Source organism: Panthera pardus, unplaced genomic scaffold, assembly GCF_024362965.1.
Source record: "Panthera pardus isolate Hobbes unplaced genomic scaffold, ASM2436296v1 HiC_scaffold_27, whole genome shotgun sequence".
In the NCBI taxonomy this organism is placed as follows: Eukaryota; Metazoa; Chordata; class Mammalia; order Carnivora; family Felidae; genus Panthera; species Panthera pardus.
This window is the reverse complement of record NW_026526843.1, coordinates 71,117,342-71,141,102: the sequence shown is the minus strand read 5'-3', so window position 1 is coordinate 71,141,102 and position 23,761 is coordinate 71,117,342. Positions and strand designations below refer to the sequence as shown.

General features: G+C 37.8%; 1 protein-coding gene across 8 annotated transcripts in view; it reads right to left on the bottom strand.

Moving 5' to 3' along the window:
* The window catches only part of OPHN1 (oligophrenin 1), a 532,200-nt gene that overhangs the window by 31,479 nt on the left and 476,960 nt on the right, over positions 1–23,761 (bottom strand). For all 8 annotated transcript variants that reach the window (XR_002074899.2, XM_053891532.1, XM_053891531.1 and 5 more), the window contains one exon: positions 17,215–17,538. Coding sequence is in view for 7 of the 8 variants with exons in the window: in XM_053891532.1 (XP_053747507.1) it covers positions 17,215–17,538 (324 nt within the window). In the remaining variant the exon portion in view is untranslated. The remainder of the gene's footprint in view (positions 1–17,214; positions 17,539–23,761) is intronic.

Below are 23,761 nucleotides of genomic sequence, written 5' to 3'. Positions count from 1 at the left end.
CACACAAAAAATTTAAAAAAGTGTTCCATGCTCCTGGATAGGAATAACAAATATTGTTAAAATGTCAATACTACCCAAAGCAATCTACGTATTCAATGCAATCCCTATCAAAATAACCACAGAATTCTTCACAGAGCTAGAACAAACAATCCTAAAAGTTGTATGGAACCAGAAAAGACCCCAAATGTTCAAAGGAATCTTGAAAAAGGAAACCAAAGCTGGAGGCATCACAATCCCAGACTTCAAGATGTATTACAAAGCTGTAATCATCAAGACAGTATGGTACTGGAACAAAAACAGACATATAGATCAATGGAACAGGATATAGAACCCAGAAATGGACCCACAAATTTATGGCCAAATAATCTTCAACAAAGCAGGAAAGACTATCCAATGGAATAAAGACAGTCTCTTCAGCAAATGCTGCTGGGAAAACTGGAGAGCGACATGCAGAAAAATGAACCTGGACTGCTTTCTTACACCATACACAAAAATAAACTCAAAATGCATGAATGACCTAAACGTAAGAAAGGAAGCCATCAAAATCCTCCAGGAGAAAGCAGGCAAAAACTTTCACCTTGGCCGCAGCAAATTCTTACTCAGCATGTCTCCAGAGGCAAGGAAAACAAAAGCAAAAATGAACTATTGGGACCCCATTAAAATAAAAAAGCTTCTTCACAGCGAAGTAAGCAATCAGCAAAACTAAAAGGAAACTGATGGAATGGGAGCAGATATTTGCACATGACACATCAGATAAAGGGTTAGTATCCAAAATCTATAAAGAACTTATCAAACTCAACACCCAAAAAACAAATAATCCAGTGAAGAAATGGGCAAAAGACATGAATAGACACTTCTCCAAAGACATCCAGATGGCTGACAGACACATGAAAAAATGCTCAACGTCACTCAACATCAGGGAAATACAAATCAAAACCACAATGAGATACCACCTCACACATGTCAGAATGGCTAACATTAACAACTCAGGCAACAATGTTGATGTTGGTGATGGATGCAGAGAAAGAGGATCTCTTTTGCACTGCTGGTGGGAATTCAAACTGGTGCAGCTACTCTGGAAACCAGTATGGAGGTTCCTTAAAAAAATTAAAAATTGAACTACCCTATGACCCAGCAATTTTAGTACTAGGTATTTATCCAAGTGATACAGGTGCGCTGTTTCAAAGGGGCACATGCACCCCAATGTTTAGAGCAGTGCTATCGACAATAGCCAAAGTATGGAAAGAGCTCAAGTGTCTATTGATGGATGACTGGATAAAGAATATATATATCTATATACATATATATATATATATATCACATCTTCTTGTAATATGCCATTATATATACACATGTATATGTATATGTATATGTATATGTATATGTATATATATGCATATGTATATGTATATGTGTGTGTGTGTGTGTGTGTGTATATATATATATATATATATATATATATATATATATATAATGGCATATTACTCAGCAATCAAAAAGAATGAAACCTTGCCATTTGCAACTATGTGGATGGAACTAGAGGGTATTATGCTAAGTGAAATTAGAGAAAGACAAATATATGACTTCACTCATATGAGGAATTTAAGATACAAAACAGATGAATATAAGGGATGGGAAGCAAAAATAATACCAAAATAGGGAAGGGGACAAAACATAAAAGACTCTTAAATATGGAGAACAAACAGAGGGTTGCCAGAAGGATTGTGGGAGGGGTGATGGGCTAAATGGGTAAAGGGCATTAAGAAATCTATTCCTGAAATCATCGTTGCACTATATGCTAACTAACTTGGATATAAATTCAACAATAAATTAATCAATTAAAAATATTAAGGCAAATATAAAAAAATTAACTTAATCTATTACTTTAATTATTACTTTATTACTTACTGTTATAATTTTTAATACTGTTACATATTTTACCTTAAGTATTTTAACAGTTTTTCTTCTTATAGTTCTTTTCCATGGCTATAAAATGCACAGGACAAAGTTCAAATTCCTTAATATAAATTCAAGGCCCTTTATGAGCTAGTCCCAAATTATGAACCCAGGCAGCAACTCTGGACCTTATCTTCAAGCTCTACTCTAGTCAAACTGGACTCCTCACTGCCCTATCAAATCAAGCCCTTGAGTCTTATTTCTGTGTGAGACAGTATGGTATAGTGGAAAGTACAAAAATCTGGAGTTGGGTAAGCCTGATTTTGAGACCTTGTTCTGCTACTTCCAAGTTATGGGACTCTGGAGAGTTATTTCACCCCTTTGACCATCAATGTCTTCACCTGGGAAGTGAGTCCAATAACCTCTCCTCAGCAGAGGAGTTGTAAGGACTAAACTAGATAGTCTGTTTAGAATGCCTAGCATATAGTATGGATAAGTTAATGTTAGACTCTCTTTTGATTCCTACCTGATACATGCCCCAGTTCTCATGTCTTATCTGTATTGTAACCATCCCTTAAAACTCAGGTCAAATCTCATACCTCTGAACACTTCAGGTGGCATAGCAGATTTACATTCATGTAAACACTCATTAAGTGCTTATATATTGCCTTGTGGTTCTTTTTAAATTTACCCAGGTAGCCATTCTGGTGAGGGAGACATGGATGAAAAAAGCTAATGACAATACAGTGTGATTGGTGTCCTAATGGAGGAATTATTTGTGTATACACATACAAATTCTGTCTCCCCATATAGACTACATCTTACATTTCTGAACATGCCATTCCCCTTAACAGCAGGCTGGGCACAGAGAATTTCAGCTAAAAAAATGACCAAAATTATAATAATTGATTTTTCTAACACAGTTTATAGCATTCAAAGCATTCTTCCAGATAATTATTTGATGTTCACAATAAGCTTGGGAGGGAAGATGTTATGGGTCTTATCATCTCCATTTCATAGAGAATAAAACTGAGGTTCAGAAAGGTGAACTAATTCACCCCAAGTCACATAGTTAGGTAAGTAATAGAGTGAGAATTGAAATCCCCATCTCTTTTTGCTGTACCCACTGTTCTTCTTAGTGTCTGCTGTTTGTTATTTGAGGCATATAAAATTATAAATGGCAAAAATAAAGTAATGGTAATAACTGTTAAAAATTTAGCCATCATTTATTGAATACCTGCTCCATTCTAGATACTGAGATCCTGTACTTAGTACTTTATGCATACATTCTCATTTAACACTGGTCATAACCTTCCAAGGTAGAAAGTATTATCCCTATTCTACAGTTGAGAAACAGAGACAGACAGATGAGACATAATTTCATAGGTAATTGGCAATAGAATCAGGTACATGTGATTTCTTAAGTCAATGTAGTACCAGTACCAGTGGTTTTCAAACCTGGCTACACACTGGGAACATTAAAATCATACAGTACCTGGGGTCCATCCCCCAAACTTCTGGTTTAATTGATTGGGGTAGGACTAGGGTATAGGAATTTTTTTTTAATTTTAATTTTGCTTTATTTTTTTTTTTGAGAGAGAAAATGAGCAGGGTAGAGGGACAGAGGGGGAGGGAAGGAGGAGAGAGAGAGAGAGAGAGAGAGAGAGAGAGAGAGAGAGAGAAGGAGAGAAAGGATGAGAGCCTTAAGCAGGTTCCATTTTCAGCTCAGAGCCTGATGCAGGCCCAATCTCACGACTGCAAGATCATGACCTGAGCTAAAATCAAGAGTTGGTCACTTAACCAACTGAGCCACTCAGGAGTCCCAGGTATGGGTGTTTTTAAAAGCTCCTCAAGTGATGCTATGTGTAGTCAGAGTTAGGAATCAATAGGTCAAATTATGCTACTTGGTTACTGTAGATAAAAGATTACCAGAGTTGACAATGGCATACCATTTCTACTGTATGGTAGAGGTGGTGTTGGAAAAGAAGTGTATGTTGCAGTCTGTGCAAAAAAACACTTCTACCCAAAACTGTCCATTTTAGAGCTATCGCTTTTCTTGATGAGAGAACCAGATAATGCCCACTAAAATATGAATCCCATTCCTTTCCAACTAACAGCCACATCCAAATGGACATCACCCCCAAGGCCTTAGAAAGGAAACATCATTAGCCTTGCATTCTTAGTCTCCTTGATGATTCATTAAAAATAAAACTTTGAAGTCACAGCAAAGGGATTTCTTGAGTGAAAGATTCCAACGTTCTCTCTTATCTCTAATTTGCCACAGTAAAACTACAATGTCAAACTGAGGAGGCAGTGATGGAAGAGTAATAAAATGGAGTGACTAGATCTAGATTCCAGTCTTAGTACTAAAACTACCTTGCTGTGTGACCTTGACAAGATCACTTCAGTACCTGTACAATGTGGACTTGGGCTCTTTTATAGATCAATGTGTCCGTGATATAAGTCTACAGGCCTAGATCTCTCCTTACTGTCTTTTATTTATTATTATTATTTTTTAAATATGAAAATTATTGTCAAATTGGTTTCCATACAACAACCAGGGCTCATTCCATCCAACAGGTACCCTCCTCAATGCCCATCACCCAATTTCCCCTCCCTCCCATACCCCATCAACCCTCAGTTTATTCTCAGTTTGTAAGAGTCACTTATGGTTTGGCTCCCTCCCTCTCTAACTTTTTTTTTCCTTCCTCTCCCCCATGGTCTTCTGTTAAGTTTCTCAGGATCCACATAAGAGTGAAAATAGATGGTATCTGTCTTTCTCTGTATGACTTATTTCACTTAGCATAACACTCTCCAGTTACATCCACATTGCTACAAAAGGCCATATTTCATTCGTTCTCATTGCCAAGTAGTATTCCATTGTGTATATAAACCACAATTTCTGTATCCATTCATCCATTGATGGACATTTAGGCTGTTTCCATAGTTTGGCTATTGTTGAAAGTGCTGCTATAAACATTGGGGTACAAGTGCCCCTATGCATCAGTACTCCTGTATCCCTGGGATAAATTCCTAGCAGTGCTATTAATGAGTCATAGGGTACATTTTTTTAAAAAATTTTTGAGGAACCTCCACACTTTTTCAGCGTGGCTACATCAGTTCGCATTCCCACCAACAGTGCAAGAGGGTTCCCATTTCTCCACATCCTCTCCAGCATCTATATTTTCCTGATTTGTTCATTTGAGCCACTCTGGCGTGAGGTGGTATCTGAGTGTGGTTTTGGTTTGTATTTCATTGATGAGGAGTGACGTTGAGCATCTTCTCATATGCCTGTTGGCCATCTGGATGTCTTCTGTAGAGAAGTGTCTATTCACGTCTTCTGCCGATTTCTTCACTGGATTATTTGCTTTTCCGGAGTGGAGTTTAGTGAGTTCTTTATAGATTTGGATACTAGCCCTTTGTCTGATGTGTCATTTGCAAATATCTTTTCCCATTCCGTTGGCTGCCTTTTAGATTTGTTGATTGTTTCCTTTCCAGTGCAGAAGCGTTTTATCTTCGTGAGGTCCCAATAGCTCATTTTTGCTTTTAATTCCCTTGTCTTTGGAGATGTGGCAAGTACGAAATTGCTGCGGCTAAGGCCAGAGAAGTTTTTCCCTGCTTTCTCCTCTAGGGTTTTGAGGATTTCCTGTCTCACATTCAGGTCCTTTATCCATTTTGGGTTTATTTTTGTGAGTGGTGTAAGAAAGGGGTCTAGTTTCATTCTCCTGCATGTTGCTGTCCAGTTCTCCCAGCACCATTTATTAAAGAGACTGTCTCTTTTCCATAAGATATTCTTTCCTGCTTTGTGAAAGATTAGTTGGCCATACTTTGGTGGGTCCAATTCTGGAGTCTCTATTCTATTCCATTGGTCTATGTGTCTGTTTTTGTGCCAATACCATGTTGTCTTGATGATTACAGCTTTGCAGTAGAGGCTAAAATCTGGGATTGTGATGCCTCCTGCTTTGGTCTTCTTCTTCAAAATTACTTTGACTATTCGGAGTCTTTTGTGGTTCCATACAAATTTTAGGATTGCTTGTTCTAGCTTTTAGAAGTATGCTGGTGCAATTTTGATTGGGATTGCATTGAATGTGTAGATTGCTTTGGGTAGTATTGACATTTTAACAATATTTATTCTTCCAACCCATGAGCACGGAATGTTTTTCCATTTCTTTATATGGTCTTCAATTTCCTTCATAAGCTTTCTATAATTTTCAGCATACACATCTTGTACATCCTTGGTTAGGTTTATTCCTAGGTATTGTATGATTCTTGGTGCAATTGTGAATGGGATCAGTTTCTTTCTGTTGCTTTATTATTAGTGTATAAGAATGCAACTGTTTTTTTGTAGATTAATTTTGTATTCTGTGACTTTTCTGAATTCATGTATCAGTTCTAGCAGACCTTTGGTGGAGTCTATAGGGTTTTCCATGTATAATATGTCATCTGAAAAAAGTTAAAGTTTGACCTCATGTTTGTCAATTTTGATGCCTTTGATTCCCTTGTGTTGTCTGATTGCTGAGGCTAGAAATTCCAACACTACCTTAAACAACAGTGGTGAGAGTGTCATCCCTGTCATGTTCCTGATCTCAGGGAGAGAGCTCTCAGTTTTTCCCCATTGAGGATGATATTAGCTATCGGCTTTTCATAAATGGCTTTGATGATGTTTAAGTATGTTCCTTCTATCCCGACTTTCTCGAGGGTTTTTATTAAGAAAAGATGCTGAATTTTGTCAAATGCTTTCTCTGAATCAATTGACAGAATCATATGGTTCTTATCTTTTCTTTATTAATGTGATGTATCACATTGGTTGATTTGCGAATGTTGAACCAGCCCTGCAGCCAGGAATGAATCCCACTTGATCATGGTGAATAATTCTTTTTATATGCTGTTAAATTCGATTTGCCAGTGTCTTGTTGAGAATTTTTGCATCCATATTCATCAGGGATATTGGCCTGTAGTTCTCTTTTTTTGCTGGGTCTCTGTCTGGTTTCAGAATCAAAGTAATGCTGGCTTCATAGAATGAGTCTGGAAGTTTTCCTTCCCTTTCTATTTTTTGGAACAGGTTGAGAAGGATAGGTATGATCTCTGCTTTACATGTCTGTTAGAATTCCCCAGAGAAGCCATCTGGTCCTGGACTTATTTGTTGGGAGATTTTTGTAACTCATTCAATTTCTTCGCTGATTATGGGTCTGTTCAAGTTTTCTATTTCTTCCTGTTTGAAATTTTGGAATGGGTGGGTGTTTAGGAATTGTCCATTTCTTCCAGGTTGTCCAGTTTGTTGACATATAATTTTTCACAGTATTCCCTGGTAATTGCTTGTATTTCTGAGGGACTGGGCATAATAATTCCATTTTCATTCATGACTTTATCTATTTGAGTCCTCTCAAAGACTCTATTTGAGTCTTCTTTTTGAGAAGCCTGGCTAGAGGTTTACAATTTTTTTTTTTTCAAAAAAACAACTCTTGGTTTCATTGATCTGTTCTACAGATTTTGTAAATTCTGTATTATTTCTGCTCTGATCTTTATAAGTTCTCTTCTGCTGCATTTGGGGTGTCTTTGCTGTTCTGCTTCTATTTCCTTTAGGTGTGCTGTTAGATTTTGTATTTGGGATTTTTCTTGTTTCTGGAGATAGGACTGGATTGCAATGTATTTTCCTCTCAGGACTGCCTTTGCTGCATCCCAAAGCATTTGGATTGTTGTCTTTTCATTTTCATTTTTTTCCATTTATTTTTAAATTTTTTATCTAATTGCCTGGTTGACCCATTCATTCTTTTGTAGGGTTTTCTTTAACCTCCATGCTTTTGGAGATTTTCCAGATTTTTCCTGTGGTTGATCTCAAGCTTCATAACATTGTGGTCTGAAAGTGTGTATAGTATCATCTCAATTCTTTTATACTTATGAAGGGCTGTTTTGTGACCCAGTATGTGATTGATCTTGGAAAATGTTCCATGTGCACTCGAGAAGAAAGTATATTCTGTTGCTTTGGGATGCAGAGTTCTAAATATATCTGTCACGTCCAGCTGATCCAATGTATCATTCAGGGCCCTTGTTTCTTTATTGATCCTATGTCTAGATGATCTATCCATTGTTGTAAGTGGAGTATTAAAGTCTCCTGCAATTACCACATTCTTATCAATAATGTTGCTTAATGTTTCTGATTAATTGTTTTATATATTTGGGGGCATCTGTATTTGGTGCATAGATATTTACAATTGTTAGCTCTTCCTGATGGATAGACCCTGTAATCATTATATAATGCCCTTCTTCATCTCTTGTTACAGCCTTCAAAGTCTAGTTTGTTTGATATAAGTATGGGTACTCCAGCATTTTTTGACTTCCAGTAGCATGATAGTTCTCCATCCCCTCACTTTCAATCTGAAGGTGTCCTCAGGTCTAAAGTGAGTCTCTTGTAGCCAGAAAATAGGTATTGTTTTCTTATCCATTCTGATGCCCTATGTCTTTTGGTTGGAGCATTTAGTCCATTTATATTCAGTGTTATAGAAAGATATGCATTTAAAGTCATTGTGATGTCTGTAGGTTTTATGCTTGTAGTGATGTCTCTGCTTCTTTGTGGTCCTTGCAACATTTCACTCACAGAATCCCCCTTAGGATCTCTTGTAGGGCTGGTTGAGTGGTGATGAATTCCTTCAGTTTTCATTTGGGAAAACGTTTTTCTCACCTCTTATTCTGAATGACAGACTTGCTGGGTAAAGGATTCTCGGCTGCATATTTTTTTTTTTCTGTTCATCACATTGAGGATTTCCTGCCATTCCTTTCTGGCCTGCTAACTTTCAGTAGATACGTCTGCCACTACTCTTATGTGTGTACCTTTGTAATTTCGGGCCTGTTTATCCCTATCTGCTTTCAGAATTTCTCTTTATCCTTGTGTTTTTCCAGTTTCACTATGATATGTCATGCAGAAGATCAATTCAAGTTATGTCTGAAGGGAGTTCTCTGTGCCTCTTGGATTTCAATGCATTTTTCCTTCCCCAGATCAGGGACGTTCTCAGGTATGATTTGTTGAAGTACACCTTCAGCCCCTTTCTCTCTTCTTCCTTCGGCATTCCTATGATACGGATATTGTTCCATTTGATGCATCACTTAGTTCTCTAATTCTCCCCTCATACTCCTGGATATTTTTATCTCTCTTTTTCTCAGCTTCCTCTTTTTCAATAATTTTAGCTTCTAATTCACCTATTCTCTCCTCTGGCCCTTCAATCTGTTCTATGGCCGCCTCCATTTTATTTTGCACCTCATTGATAGCATTATTTTTTTAGCTCCTCATGACTATTTTTTAGTCCCTTGATCTCTGTAGTAATAGATTGTCTGCAATCCTCTATGCTTTTTGCAAGCCCAGCGATTAATTTTATGACTATTATTCTAAATTCTTGTTCTGTTATATTGCTTAAATCGGTTTTGATCAATTCGTTAGCTGTCGGTACTTCCTGGAGTTTCTTTTGAGGAGAATTCTTCCATTTCATAATTTTGGCTAGTCCCTGTGGTAGCTCCAAACTGCAGAGCACTTCCCCTGTGCTGTCCAGAGTAATTTGTGTTGGTGGGCAGGGCTGCAGTCAGACCCGATATCTGCCCCCAGCCCACCGCTGGGGCCACAGTCAGACTGGTGTGTATCTTATCTTCCCCTCTTTCAGGGGTAGGACTCACTGTGGAGTAGTGTGGCCCTTGTCTGGGCTACTTGCACACTGCCAGGCTTGTGGTGCTGCTTTGATGGGATATGGCCAAGGGCATATCAGAGGGATGGATCCGCAAGGTGCACAAGGGTGGGAGGGGCAATCTTAGCTCACTTTGCCCTTGGTGGTCCCCTGCGGGATGGGCCCTGTAGCACCGGGAGGGAGGCAGGCCTGCTGCAGGGATGGATCCACAGACGCACAGCATTGGGCATTTACATGGTGCAAGCAAGTTCTGTGAAGGGAACTGGCTCCCTTTGGAATTTTGGCTTGGGAATGGGAGAGAGAAATGGCACTTGCCAGTGCCTTTGTTCCCCTTCCTAGCTGAGCTCTGTCTTCTGGGGCTCAACAACTCTCCCTCCTGGCGTCCTCTTGCTCTCTCCACTTTCCGACAGTAGAGCTGTTGACTTTTAATATTCCAGATATTAAGTCCCACTGGCTGTCAGAACTCACAGAGTCTGGCCCCTCCGCTTATGCAAGCCAGACTTTGGGGGCTCTGCCTTGACTGGCGGGCTGCCCCTGCAGTGCCCAGGTTCCCTCCTGCCAGTCCATGTAGCACGCAACCCCTCTCTGCCCTTCCTACCCCTTTCCGTGGGCCTCTTGTCTACGCTTGGCTCCAGAGTGTCTGTTCTGCTAGTCTCCTGGCATTTTTCTGGGTTATTTAGGCAGATGTGGGTGGAAACTGATCAGCAGGAGGAGGTGCACCCAACCTCCTCCTACTCCACCATCTTCCACCCATATCCTGTGTTTCCCCTTGCTGGCTTTTAAATGATGCTTTTGGAGTACTCTAGAAATCTGTTCTGCTCATGTACTTAACAAACTTGAAAAAAAATCTCTCTATAGATATAGATTTAGATTCCATAGTTTCCTGTTGCTTGAAAAATAAACTGAAGTTTTTGTTTTTTTTTTTACCTAGAAGTTAGTATCCACTTCCATTTGGCTTCAACTGATATTTCCGATATACCTTTCCACTATTTATCTTCACATACCCTGCAGTCCACACAAACAGTACTATTTGTTTTTCCATATACATGTCTTACAATTAATCATATTTTCCCCACATTCCCTTTACCCTATTCCCATATGCCCAAATTTACATCATCCATCAAGACTCAGCTTAAATGCTCCAAGCCTAAGATGCTCTAGATTATTTTCTCTGACTCCTAATGCACTAATCATCTTGTACTATTAAACCAGGTTCCTTGTTTTGGTGGCTGTATGTCTCCTATTAGAATGCAAGCAACTCGATAGCAACATACAGGTGGGATTCATCTCTGCATTCCCCAAAAGCCCAAGTAAATTGCTTTGCCCATAACTGATATTCAATAAATATTTATTGAGTAAAGAAACACATACTTCAGTCCATTAGAAAGACAATGTAAAGAGATTTTCTTTTTTAAGTTCCCAGTTGTGACCTCTTTGAGACACACACAAACAAACGTGATATGTCCAAATTTTATGTCCAAATTTCAGGCTATTCTTAAAGCTAAATGGAAAGGTTTTAATATACTGAGTGTTTCTTGAGGGCTTTTGTGCCCAGCCTTATGTTCTTACAAGTGATCTGACAAAGACCTTGCCCTCCAGGGACTTAGAACAGAGGTAGACAATGAAGTCATACATATGGGAAATAAGTGTGAATACTGTAACTCAGACCCACATTAAAGGGTAAAACTTGAATGTCAAAATAAGTGAAGTATTGGAGATTTCCCTGAGGCAGAATTGTCAGAAGGTTTCAAGGAAGGAATAGTACTTGAGCTGGACCTCAAGATGGTTAAAAATCCTTCCTTGCCCCCTTCCCCTCAACAATAGTCCTCCTTTTTCTCAGTGTTTGGCAGGGTCATAGAAAGTCTGAGGGTGGAAATAGCAGCTTTGAGCTCGATTATGACACCTACATTTGAGGCTTGAGGCTTCTCATAGGCTCCAAAATAGAGAAGAGTAAACACCTACTATCTTCTATGGATGCCATTTTCTGAGAGGTTGTTATCCATTTTGAACTTCTATTGTATTATAAAATGTTTTGTATACCTAATCTTAGTTTATAACCACAAAACATTTCCTATAATGTAGGCATTGTCTCCATTTATAGGTAAGAAAACTGGCTCAAATAAGTTAAATTTATCTAAGATTATGTAGCTAATAATTATCTTCCTGGAAAATCAAAACAACTGCTACCACTTACTGAGTATTCATTATGTGTCAAGCACATAGATATCTCAATTCATTGTTGCAGCAATCCTATGGGTACAATTATTATCTTCATTTTACAAATGAGAAAACTAAGGCTCAGAGAGGTTGTGACTTGATGAAGGTCCCACAGTTCTGAGGCAGAACTAAGATTCAAAATCACACCTGGGAGACTGGCGCCTGTCACATCTGAGACTTCACTAAGCCTTTTGAGGTTATGATCTTTATACCAAACTGTACTTCTCTTATTTTCTTTTTAACTTTCTCCACAGCCTGACTTTTACTACAAATTTGACCTCCCTCTCCAGCCCAACCTCTTCTTTCCCTTCCCATTCTCTGTCAAATGACCATAACCGATCTTAGCACTTGTTGATTTCTCAGTACCTCATGACCATCAGTCCTCAACATTTAGCAACTTTCTTTCAGCTTTCCTTATATCTATATATACCCAACCAAAGGGTAAATAAGGAGAGATTCTTTCTCTTTGTAGATTCCCCAAGTTTTCTAGAATCATCTCCTACTTTCTATGAAATTCTGCCATGCTCACCTGAAAGCCCCTCTTCTCCTGTAGCCACTAATTACTCTTTTGGATCAATTGGGAGTTAGGCTCCAGGAAAGGCAGAGAAAGAAGATAAAACACAGTAGATTACTAAAGCATAATTAATCTAAACAAACAAATGTGGATAATGGCCAGCACAGCCAATTACTGAAAGAGCAAGTCTGTTTCTAATACTTCTAGAGCAGATACAAATGTCACTGACTGCATGTCTTAGCCCAGTGGAAAATTGGTGGACCTGTGGCTGAGGAAGACTTTACAAGCTCTCTTCTCCAAACTCTAGAACACATCACCAGAATGAAGTCTTTTATTTCTTGTCAAGACAGAGAAAAAGAGCTAAGAAGGGCTCCTAAACACATGTATTGTATTTTACAGTATGGATGTATTCTTTACTTTTATCGAAGAACCTGAGGCAGACAGGAATTTATTCACACCAGCTTTAGAACATGGATCACACTGGACTGGGACTGTTTTCTTACATGCCAGCCTCACCATGAACACTTGGAGGGCAGGGACCATGGCCTTTCATCATTGTCCTCCCCGTTGCATAGCACTATGCCTAAATAAATGAACAAGTGCATGTAAGTAGATGTTTTATCTACCCCACTCTCCAAAGGAAAGTCCCAAGTCCTTTTGTAGAAACTATACAAAGGAAAGTCCCAAGTCCTTTTCAAAGCCAGGCCTGATTAGAGGCAGTGAGATTAAAGGACAGTATATTGGCTTGTATATTTTTTCTCTCCTACAAGTTAATGCTTCTTAGAAAATAGAAATAAGAAGGTAGCTAAAACCATTTAAGAAATTAAAATTTGGTAGCCAAGAAGCCTAGGTTCAATCTCTGTCTCCACATCTTACAATGTGGGTGGCTCTGGGAAGTTGTTTCACTTCTCTGAGCCTCAATTTTTCCTTAATCGGGAAATAAATGTGAAATGAGGGAGGAAACCAACCTCATAGGCCTATCATAATGATTAGATACAACAGAAAAAGAGAAAGTATCCAGTTCTATGTCTGGAACAGAAAAGAGCCCTTGCCAAAATTATCTCAGAAAACAATATTGATTTTATTGTAAGTTGACTGCCATGGAACAAAGCAATTTAACATGTACTTTGTGTTTGCTATCTTTAATTGCTAAGGAAAAATGTAAAGAATATCAAGCCCACTCAATATCAAATCCAAATGTTGGATTGATGCAAGGGGAGGACATCGGGGACAAGGAAATGGCATAGTTGGATCACTAAAGAAATGAGGCCTGTGCATTGACCTTTGACATGGTAGGCAAAACTCTGAACAAAGAGCTGAAATGGAGTGACAACTGCAAAGTGCAGAGTGGGTCAGCTGAGGTGACTGTCATTAAGGCTGCTGGCCAGTACCTGGGGCCAACAACTCTTAATTATAGCTCAGGGTCAGAGGTGTTTGCAGCTTTTGCTTAATTGATATCTGTTCTGATGCCTGGAATCTACCACTGGAGTGGTGGCCAATATAGGGAGGAAGCGGGGGGGAATAAGAGGTGAGGAGGTGGGAGTGAGTGAAGTTCAAAGAGGCAACTATAGAGATGTAGTTAGTAAGAAGTTGCTATGGGCTGATGTCAAAGAGGTTGCTGCCTGTGTTCTCCTCTAAGATTTTGATGGTTATAGTAGCACTATCAACAATAGCCAAATTACGGAAAGAGGCCAAATGTGCCCACTGACTCATAAAAGAATAGAACAGTTTTGGGGCACCTGGGTGCCCCAGTTGGTTAAGCGCTGACTTCAGCTCAGGTCATGATCTTGCAGTTCATGAGTTCAAGCCCTGCATCAGGCTCTATGCTGACAGCTCAGAGCCTAGAGACTGTTTTGGATTCTATGTCTCCCTCTTTCTCTGTGCCCATCCCCCACTTGTGCTCTGTCTCTCTCAAAAATAAAACATTTAAAAATTAAAAAAAAAATAAAGGATAAAAAAGTTTTGAAATATACACACACACAATGGAATATTACTCAGCTATAAAAAGAATAAATCTTGCCATTTGAAACAACATGGGTGGAATAAAGGGTATCATACTAACAGAAATCAATCCATCAGAGAAAGACAAATATCATATGATTTCACTCATATGTGGAATTTAAGAAACAAAACAAATAAGCATAGGGGGAAGAAAGAGAGAGGCAAACCATAGAACAGACTCTTAACTATAGGAGAAACTGAGCGTTGTTGGAAGGAATGTAGGTAGGGAGATGGGTTAAATGGGTGATAGGTTATTAAGGAAGGCACTTGTGATGAACACTGGGTGTTATATGTTAGTGATGAATTACTAAATTCTATTCCAGAAACTAATGTTACACTGTATGTTAAGTAACTGGAATTTAACTAAAAACAAACAAACAAACAAAAAAAAAACAAAGAGGCAACTACATCATAAATTTGGCTCATTTTTCACCAAGGCCAGGATTATAACTACAGTTCTGTTTTCTGTAGCTAAGGCTGGAGGCATGGATCTTTGAAAAAATCTACATAACACTAGCCTGTTGCTGACTGATTTAAGGTAAAAAGCAAAAACCAGGCAATGATGTGGCCCAGATTTAGACAGTCTGACTGATAATGTACAGTAAGATCATTATATTAACTGAAACTATTAGATAAGAGCAGCTGTTGCCAGCAGCCTGGAGCAGGACTGTGGAGGAATGGGAAGGGGAAATGCCTCTAGAATTTAACTCAACAGTAGGCAATAGTTAGGGAGGGCTAAGTTGTGGTGTGCTGACCTTAGAGGATCTGGCTGACCTCAAGGCTTAGTAGCAGGCAAAACAAACTTCTCCGTGAAAAATATATCTTGAATTACCCAACTCTACCAGATTGATGTGAAGGTCAATACATGACTTATAAATTGAAGCAGTGTCTACATAGAAGTCTGGTGTTAATTAGTTATTTCCCTAAATAGGCAAATCTTAGGGGAAAAGCAGGGTAGGGAATTAATAACATATTTTGAATATATGGCAGAAATTTTGGTATTTCTTTTAACCTTACCAGTAATTCTGTTAGATGAGCTGTTTCTCCTATTTATAGATTTAAAAACCTAGGTGCACAGAGGTTAAATAACTATTAATCATACAGACAGATGGATCAGTGGGCCAAGACAAATAATTCACAGAGTCAGTTACTTAGTGGAAATCTTATCAGATTCCCAAAGAATAGCTTTTACGGAATTGTGCTCTGAGACATTGCCATCAGCCCATGTTAAGGTTGTTATATGCAACAATTCTTGAGAGAAAATGCTTCTTAGAAGTATTCTCTTGCCTCAAAAATGGATGAGTTGTACTTTTACTTGAACAAGTGGCTTGTTGTTACCTTAAGAGCATAGACTTATATTACCATTAAGTTCCTCCTCTTTTCATTTTCTCTAGAAAGTTTGGAGACAAATCTGTGACACTGCTCCAGCAAGTATGTAAGGCTTCACAGCAAATATTTTGTGTATGAACTCCATTATTTCTATATTCTTACTATACAACCTTTTTTTTCTCTCTTGACCTCATTTTTTCTCACCTGTATTCTCTAGAATCTAAGGCAGAAGTCAGCAAACTTCTTCTGTAAAGTATCAGATAGCTAATATTTTAGGTCTTGTAGGCCATTGGAAGGTCTCTGTTGCTACTACTAGATTCTGATGTTGTAGTATAAAATCAGCTTTAGACACTATGTAAGTTAAGTGGTATATTATGGACACAGAAATTTGAATTTCATATAATTTTCATGTTTCATGACATATTATTTTTCTTTTGATTTTTTTCAACCAGTTAAGGCCACAGTTTGCTAAGCCCTGATATAAGGCTCAAGAGAGTAGGGACCTTGTGTCTTATTCATTCTTATGTCCTCAACACTTAGAATGAGGCCAGGCATACAGTAAGTATTACATAAATACTTGTTGAATAAATTATTCTTACTATTTTGAGTCCTTGTATTTTCTAAATTGTGAAATGCCTTAAATCCTTTTTGGAATAGGACAAGATAAAAAAAAAACAAGGCATATTTTTAGAAGGTCATCTATCAAGAAAATAAAATATCCACAATTTGGATCGAAGCCTTTGTGATATCAAAGTCTATATTCTGTCCAGTATACCATACTATCTTCATAGAATTATGTACCCTTCTCCAGATACCCTCTGGATTAGCTCCAACCTCCAAATATGAGTCTCCACATGTAGTAACCAATTAAATTTACAGAAGTCAGCCACATCTTGAATTTGTAATTTAAAAAGCCTATAGTTTTGCAGAAGTTGTGCCCTTTTGTCCCTATTTTGATTAATCTGGCAAGTGAGAATGAGAAACCAGCAGTTTACCAATTTCAAATTTTCTTATAGAAAGGTAAAGTGATAGTTCTGCCTTATTGGAAATAAAACAGGCTTTTGTGCCTGTCAGACTTGGTAAGATTGAGATCCCAGCTCAGCCAGTTACTAGCTATGAACGTTTGTCAAGTCACTTAGCTCTAGGATCCTCAGTTCTAGTAGGAAAAAAAAATGGTAATACGTTCTCCACAGTAAGGCTGTGAAGATCAGAAATAGTTTGTCAATACCTAGTACAGTGCCAAGGACATAGCAAATACTTAATGGCAACAGTAGCTGTAATAATATTTATAAAAATATTATTATTAATTTATTATACAAGTAATAAGTGTCTACCTTGTAATAGTCAGGCAATGTTCTAAACACTTGGATATAGAAGTAAATAAAACAGGCCCCAAATCACCACCCTCATAAAGTTTATATTCTAGTGATTATTGTGAATGGGTTTTATGTTCTTACTCATAATTCCAACATTAGTGGTAGTAAACTGGAACAGATTCCTATTTAAATATCTCCAACCTCAGAAAGATCTCAATGTACACAAGAGTTGGTTTCAATTCTGGTTTCAATGGGATTCCCAAGCACTTACCCTCCTTGTGGTGAGTCAGGGGACGAGGAGCTGGTCTCTTTATTTGGAAAGAGGGTGCTTTGGTGGGCGCAGAGCCTGGCACAGGTCCATTGGTGGCTTTTGATATGGCCTTGGTTCCTCCATCTTGCAGCCTAGACACCAGCTTCCCCACATCCACTTCAGGACAGGACTCCAACTTGCCATCTGAAACAAGCCTGCTTGGGGACTGCCTCTCAGTATCAGCTTCCCCACTCCTCTGAATAGGCAGTTTGGGGTATTGTGGTAGCTTGGGGGGTTCTATACTGCTGGTGATAACACCATTGGGTGTTTGATGTTGGATTTCATCTAGGAAAAGTTGGTGTAAAGAGGGAAAATTAATGATATAACGTTATTACCATTTCATTTTTATACACACATAATATTGAAATATTGTACACATTTTCAATGGGGTTATTATTGTGGAACAAATCACTGATAGCTCACAAAATCAGTCTCTACCTACCCCAATTCATGTCGAGTCACAGATTCCAACTAATAGGGAATTCAGTTCAAGATCTGAGTATGATTTTCACCACCACAATTCAGTAACACCACAGTACACCAAGATGCTTTATTCAAAGGGATATGTAATTTAAAATGGACTTAAGAGTTTCTGATCAATTATAATTCTATTCTTTTAAAAAAAATTTTAAGTGTTTTTATTTCTTTTTGAAACAGAGAGAGACAGAGCATGAGCAGGGGAGGGGCAGAGAGAGAGGGAGACACAGAATGCAAAGCAGGCTCCAGGCTCCGAGCTGTCAGCACAGAGCCTGACGCGGGGCTCGAACTCATGGACTGTGAGATCATAACCCGAGCTGAAGGAGGATGCCTAACCGACTGGGCCACCCAGGCACCCCTATAATTCTATTCTCTTTAATGTGACACCAATTAATCCTTAACTATTTCTATTCCTCTCAAAAGTAATTTGTTAAATTCTCTTAAATTTCAAGTTAATAAACTTAACAGAATTTAACTTCATTCTCCATCCTCATAAACTCCCAACTCTAATGAAAGCCAAGGATATTCTCCTAAGACAAATTAACCAACACAAATACATGCAAAATTTTAACAACTAATTTTAAGAGATTCATAGCTTCCCTTAAAGCTGTTACTCCCTAATTTAGAACTCCTGCTCTAAGGAAAGTGGCACCTTTCTTCATAGTAGAAACCCTAGATCAGAGTGTAGTGGTTAATAACAGGTTCTAGATGGCTAAATGAGACTTGAGAAATATGTCAAGCAGTTGTAATACATGAATCTTATTTAGATCCTGATTTAAAAAAAAAAAATGACAGGAAAATTTGAACACTGACCGGACAGTGATCTTAAGGAATTACTGTTTGCTTTTCTTTCAGGTACGATGATGGTATTGTAATTTTGGTTTAAAAAGGTCTTTATCTTTTAGAGATATATACTGAAACATTTATGGATGAAGTGACATGAGGCCTTGTTTGGGGATGTGGGTAGGGGTATAGATGAAACAAGAATGGGCATATGGTGGTAAATGTTAAAGCTGTGTGATAGGCACCGGGGAGTATGTTATACTTTTTTTTTTTTAAGTTCAGTTTATGTTTTAAACTCTCCATAGTAAAATGTTAAAAGAAATGCAGGCTTTGGAATCAAGTGGCCAAGTCTGAATCTCAGTTCTGCTTCCTATCAACTGTAGGACATTTGGCAAGTCCATGATCTCTCTATACCTCAAGTTTTCTCCTCAGTATAATGAAAATAATAGTACCTACCTCATGAGGTAGTAGTCAGGGTTACATGAGATGGTATACTTATTTCAGTATGTGGTACATAATAAATACTCTATAATTGCTAGTTATTACTTATGCTATTATGCTCCAATTAGGCAGTGAGGTAAGAGTTTTTATGTGAGAAAGAAGGGCTAAGTTTTGCTGCAAAGACTTTTCCCCCCAGAGAGCTTTCTTCTATTTGAGAACCTGTTACCAATCACTCCTGTTACCATTATAGAGATCAGGGCCAAAAGGATTCCCTTTATAGTTTTCCTACTTTGTCCCAAGGTAGATAAATAGTCCTGCTTTCATAAGCCTAGCACTAGAACATTCAAACAAAAATCAGATTAGAGCATTCAAACAAAAATTTACTGAAGGCTTACAACTAATAGGGGCATAAGCACAAGAGAGCCATGTAACTAGATCATATGCTTCCAGGACATGCCTTGTGGCAGAGGCTACCTGTAAACCTCCAGCACTTAGGAGTAACCTTAAGCACATTTACCCTCTCAAAACAATGAAGTGAACAGTGACATGAATTTCTTCTCTCATGTGCTTTAGGCCCAACATCTCATTTACATGTTTCTATTTGAATACTTTCTTCTAGTATAAAGACCCTAGGAAATTTCACCCCTGCTCTACTTTAGTAGAGACAACAGGGATGGACTGTGCTCTACAGGACATAACAGCATTATTGCCATCTCAATACAGTACAAGAGGTCCAATGTCATAAAGATGGGCCACATATACAGTCTCACAGAGGTCACTACCTTCTACATAGGAAAGGATATTTTTCTGATTCAAGGAAATAGGGGATAGAATGATAGTAGCAATGGGGACTTTGGAACTAGACCCTCTGCCAAGGGAAAATATTTCCAGGTTCTGGGATATGCTGACAAATAATGCTCACAAATAATAATGACAAAATGGTAGTGATGATAATAATGACTGTGATGGTAATGGTAACAGATACCATTATTTGGGCACTTTCTCTGTGCCAGGCCCTGTTCTAAGTGCTTTACATGGATTATCTCACCATTATTTTCAAAACTGCTTTATAAAGTAGTGAACTCTTTATTAGTCCTACTTTACAGATAAGGAATCTAAGGCACTGGGAAGATCAGTGTCACAAAGTTAATGTGGCAGAGCCAATTTTCAAAGCTAGAAGTTTGTTTCTAGAGTTCACACTCTTTCTGAGGAGAGAGTTTATTGCTCCGGTCAGGTAAAAAGTGTTCAGTATCATTCCCTTTCTTTAGCTAGTCATCCATTTCCACAATAAAACACATAGCCCACTTCATAAACTGCAGAAAACTGAGAGTGAATCAGGAAAGACAGGGAGGCCTCACAAATAGGCAATTAGCCAACTGGGGCCCTCTCTTCTACATGTGGGTAAGTGGTAGGGAGAAGCTTTGAGATGTATCATACTAGTATAGCAGGAGAAATATATCAATTATTATAATACAAGTAGAATCATGCAAATAAGTGCTATGAGGAGGACAGTGCTAATTCTACTTGGAGGGGCTGAAGAAGATCTTTCAAAAGGAGTAACATTTGAGTTGGGCCTTGAAGGATTACAATAGGTAGAAAATGAGGGAAAGGGAACTTCAGACAGAACACCTTAGAGGAGTGAAAGATCATAGTTTGCCTAAGAAAATGTAAACTAAGAGTAAAGTTTAGTGTGGCTTGAGCATAGGAACAAATTTTAGATGATAAGTGTGGGTAGTTGGAGATGAGGCTGTTAAGGTGGGTTGGGGCTGTATCATGAAGGCAATGAATGCCATGTTCATGAGTATGAACTTTATCACTGGGCTGAAGTGGGTATGACTTTTTTTGTTTACAGGGAAGTGGTATTATCAAATGCATTTTTAGAATATCCCTTTAGGTTCATTATTGAAAGTTGACTAGACTAGAGAGACTGAGGTAGGGAGACCAGATAGGATACTGCTGATAAGAAGGATCTAAATTAGAATACCAGCAGCAAAGAGAGATAGATTCAAGAGATATTGAAGAGGGAGAATGGGCAGTGCTTAGATATGGAGGTGCGAAGGAGTCCATGATGTTAGTGAGCAGACTCATTGAAATACTTTATACAAGAGGAATAACAAGTTTGGGGGTAAGATAATAGGGGTAAAGCACAGTGGTGAATAAAAGGATTTGGTGCCTTCTCAGAAGAGGGTTTAGACATTATACAGTAGACAAATGAGCTCTGGAATGAGATGGATGCAAATTGCTGCACTGTTGTTTAGAAGTAATGTGGATTGGGCAAAATACTTTCCCTCTGAGCATCCAAGGACTTCACTATAAAATAGATCTCAATTTACCAGCCTCAAATGGGAGGTGATAAGAATTAAAGGAGTATAAATTCATGTCTACTTATGATGGAAAGAATTAAAAAGATAACAAGATATGGAAACTGTCTATTAAAGGATGAATGAATACAGAAAATGTGATATATATATGTTCACATATGTGAATACTATTCAGCCTTAAAAAAGAAAGATATCCTGGGGCTCCTGGATGGCTCAGTCGGTTCAGCATCCGACTTCAGCTTAGGTCATGATCTCGTAATTTGTGAGTTTGAGCCCCGCATCTGGCTCTGTGCTGACAGCTGAGAGCCTGTAGCCTGCTTTGGATTCTGTGTCTCCTTCTCTCTCTGCCCCTCCCCCACTTGTTCTCTGTCTATCAAAAAAATAAAATAAAATAAAGATATCCTGCCATTTGCAATGATATGGATAAACCTGGAAGATATTATGCTAAAGGGAATAAGGCAGACACAAAGAAAAAAACTGCATGATCTCATTTATATGTAGAATCTAAAAAAGTCAAACATATAGAATTGCATTGAGCCTGTAGATATCTATGGGTAGTATGGACATTTTAACAATATTAATGTTTCTAATACATAAACACAAAATATCTTTCCACTTATTTGTGTCTTCTTCAATTTATTTATCAATGTCTTCTAATTTTCAGTGCATAGGTCTTCAACTCCTTGGTTTAATTTTTTAATTAAGTATTTTTTGAGGCTACTGTAAATGGGAAGGTTTTTAAAATTTCTTGTTACTGAGTTTTAGGACTTCTTTATATATTTTGGATATTAACCCCTTAACAGATATATGGTTTGCAAATATCATCTATTAGGTAGGTTCTCTTCATTCTGTTGTTTTCTTTGCTGTGCATAAGCTTACACAGGTCTTCAACTCCTTGGTTAAACTTTTTCCTAAATATTTTTGATGCTATTGTAAATGGGATGCTTTTCTTAGTTCCTTTTTACTTTTTTCTTTTTGGATAGTTCATTGTTAGTATGTAACATAAGTGAATTTTGTATACTGATTTTGTATGCTGCACTTTACTGAATTTTCTTATTAGTTCTAACAATCTTTTGGTGGAGTGTTTAGACTTTTTTTCTATATAAAATCATATCATCCAGGGGTGATTGGGTGGCTCAGTCAGTTAAGCGACTGACTTCAGCTCAAGTCATGATCTCACAGTTTGTGGGTTTGAGCCCTGCATCAGGCTCTGTGCTGACAGCTCAGATCCTGGAGCCTGCTTTGGATTCTGTGTCTCCCTCTCTCTCTGCCCCTCCCCAACTTGTGCTCTGTCTCTCTCTCTCTCTCTCTCTCTCTCTCTCTCTGTCTCTCTCTCTTTCTCTCTCAAAAATAAATAAACATTAAAATAAAATTTAAAATCATATCATCTACAGATAATTTTACTTCTTCCTTTCTTATTCGGACAGTTATATTTTTTCTTTTTCTCGACTAACTTCTCTGGCTAGAACTACAAGTATTATGCTGAATAAAAGTGGACACAGTAGACATCCTTGTTCCTGATCTTAGAAGAAAAGCTTCCAGCTTTTCAACTTTGAATATAATGTTAGCTGTGGGTTTGTCATATATGGCCTTTTTGATATTGAAGTACATTCTTTCTACACCTAATTTTTTGACAATTGTTGTCATGAAATAATATTGATGAATATGCTTTTTCTGGATATATTGAAATTATCATATAATTTTTATCCTTCCTTCTATCAATGTGATGTCTCACATTTATTGTTTGTTATATAGAACTGTCCTTGTATCCATCCTAGGGATAAATCTCCATTGACCATGGTGTAAGATCCTTTTAATCTGTTGCTGAATTCAGTTTTCTAGTATTAATGTTGAGGATTTTTGCATCTATGTTCATCAGGGTTACTGACCTACAGTTTTCCTGTTTCATATTGTCCTCATTTGGTTTTGGTATCAAGGTAATGCTGACCTCATAAAAAGAGATGATTATTCCCTCTTCTTAAAGTTTTTGTAATGGTTTAAGAAGGATTGGTATTAATTCTTCATTAATGTTTGGTAGCATTTTCCAGTGAAGACATTTGACTGTGAAACTTTTCTTGGTTGGGAGGTTTTTGATTGTTGATTTAATTTTCTTACTCATTATTGGTCCGGTCAGATTTCTTATTTCTTCATACTTCAGCCTTGGTAGCTTGTATGTTTCTAGAAGTTTAGCCATTTCTTCTAGGTTATCCAATTTGTTGGCATTTAATTATTCACAGGTATCTCTTTAAGATTCTGTAGATTTCTGTGGTATCAGTTATAATGACTCCTCTTTTATTTATAATTTTATTTGAGCCTTCTCTTTTTTCTTAGTCTAAATAAATGTCAATTTTGTTTATCTTGTAAAAAACACTTAATTTCTTTGAATTATTTTTCTATTTTTTTCTGGTCTTTATTCCCTTTATTTTCACTGTGATATTTACTTTTCCCTTTCTTCTGCCACCTTTGGTCTTATTTTGTTCTTTTTT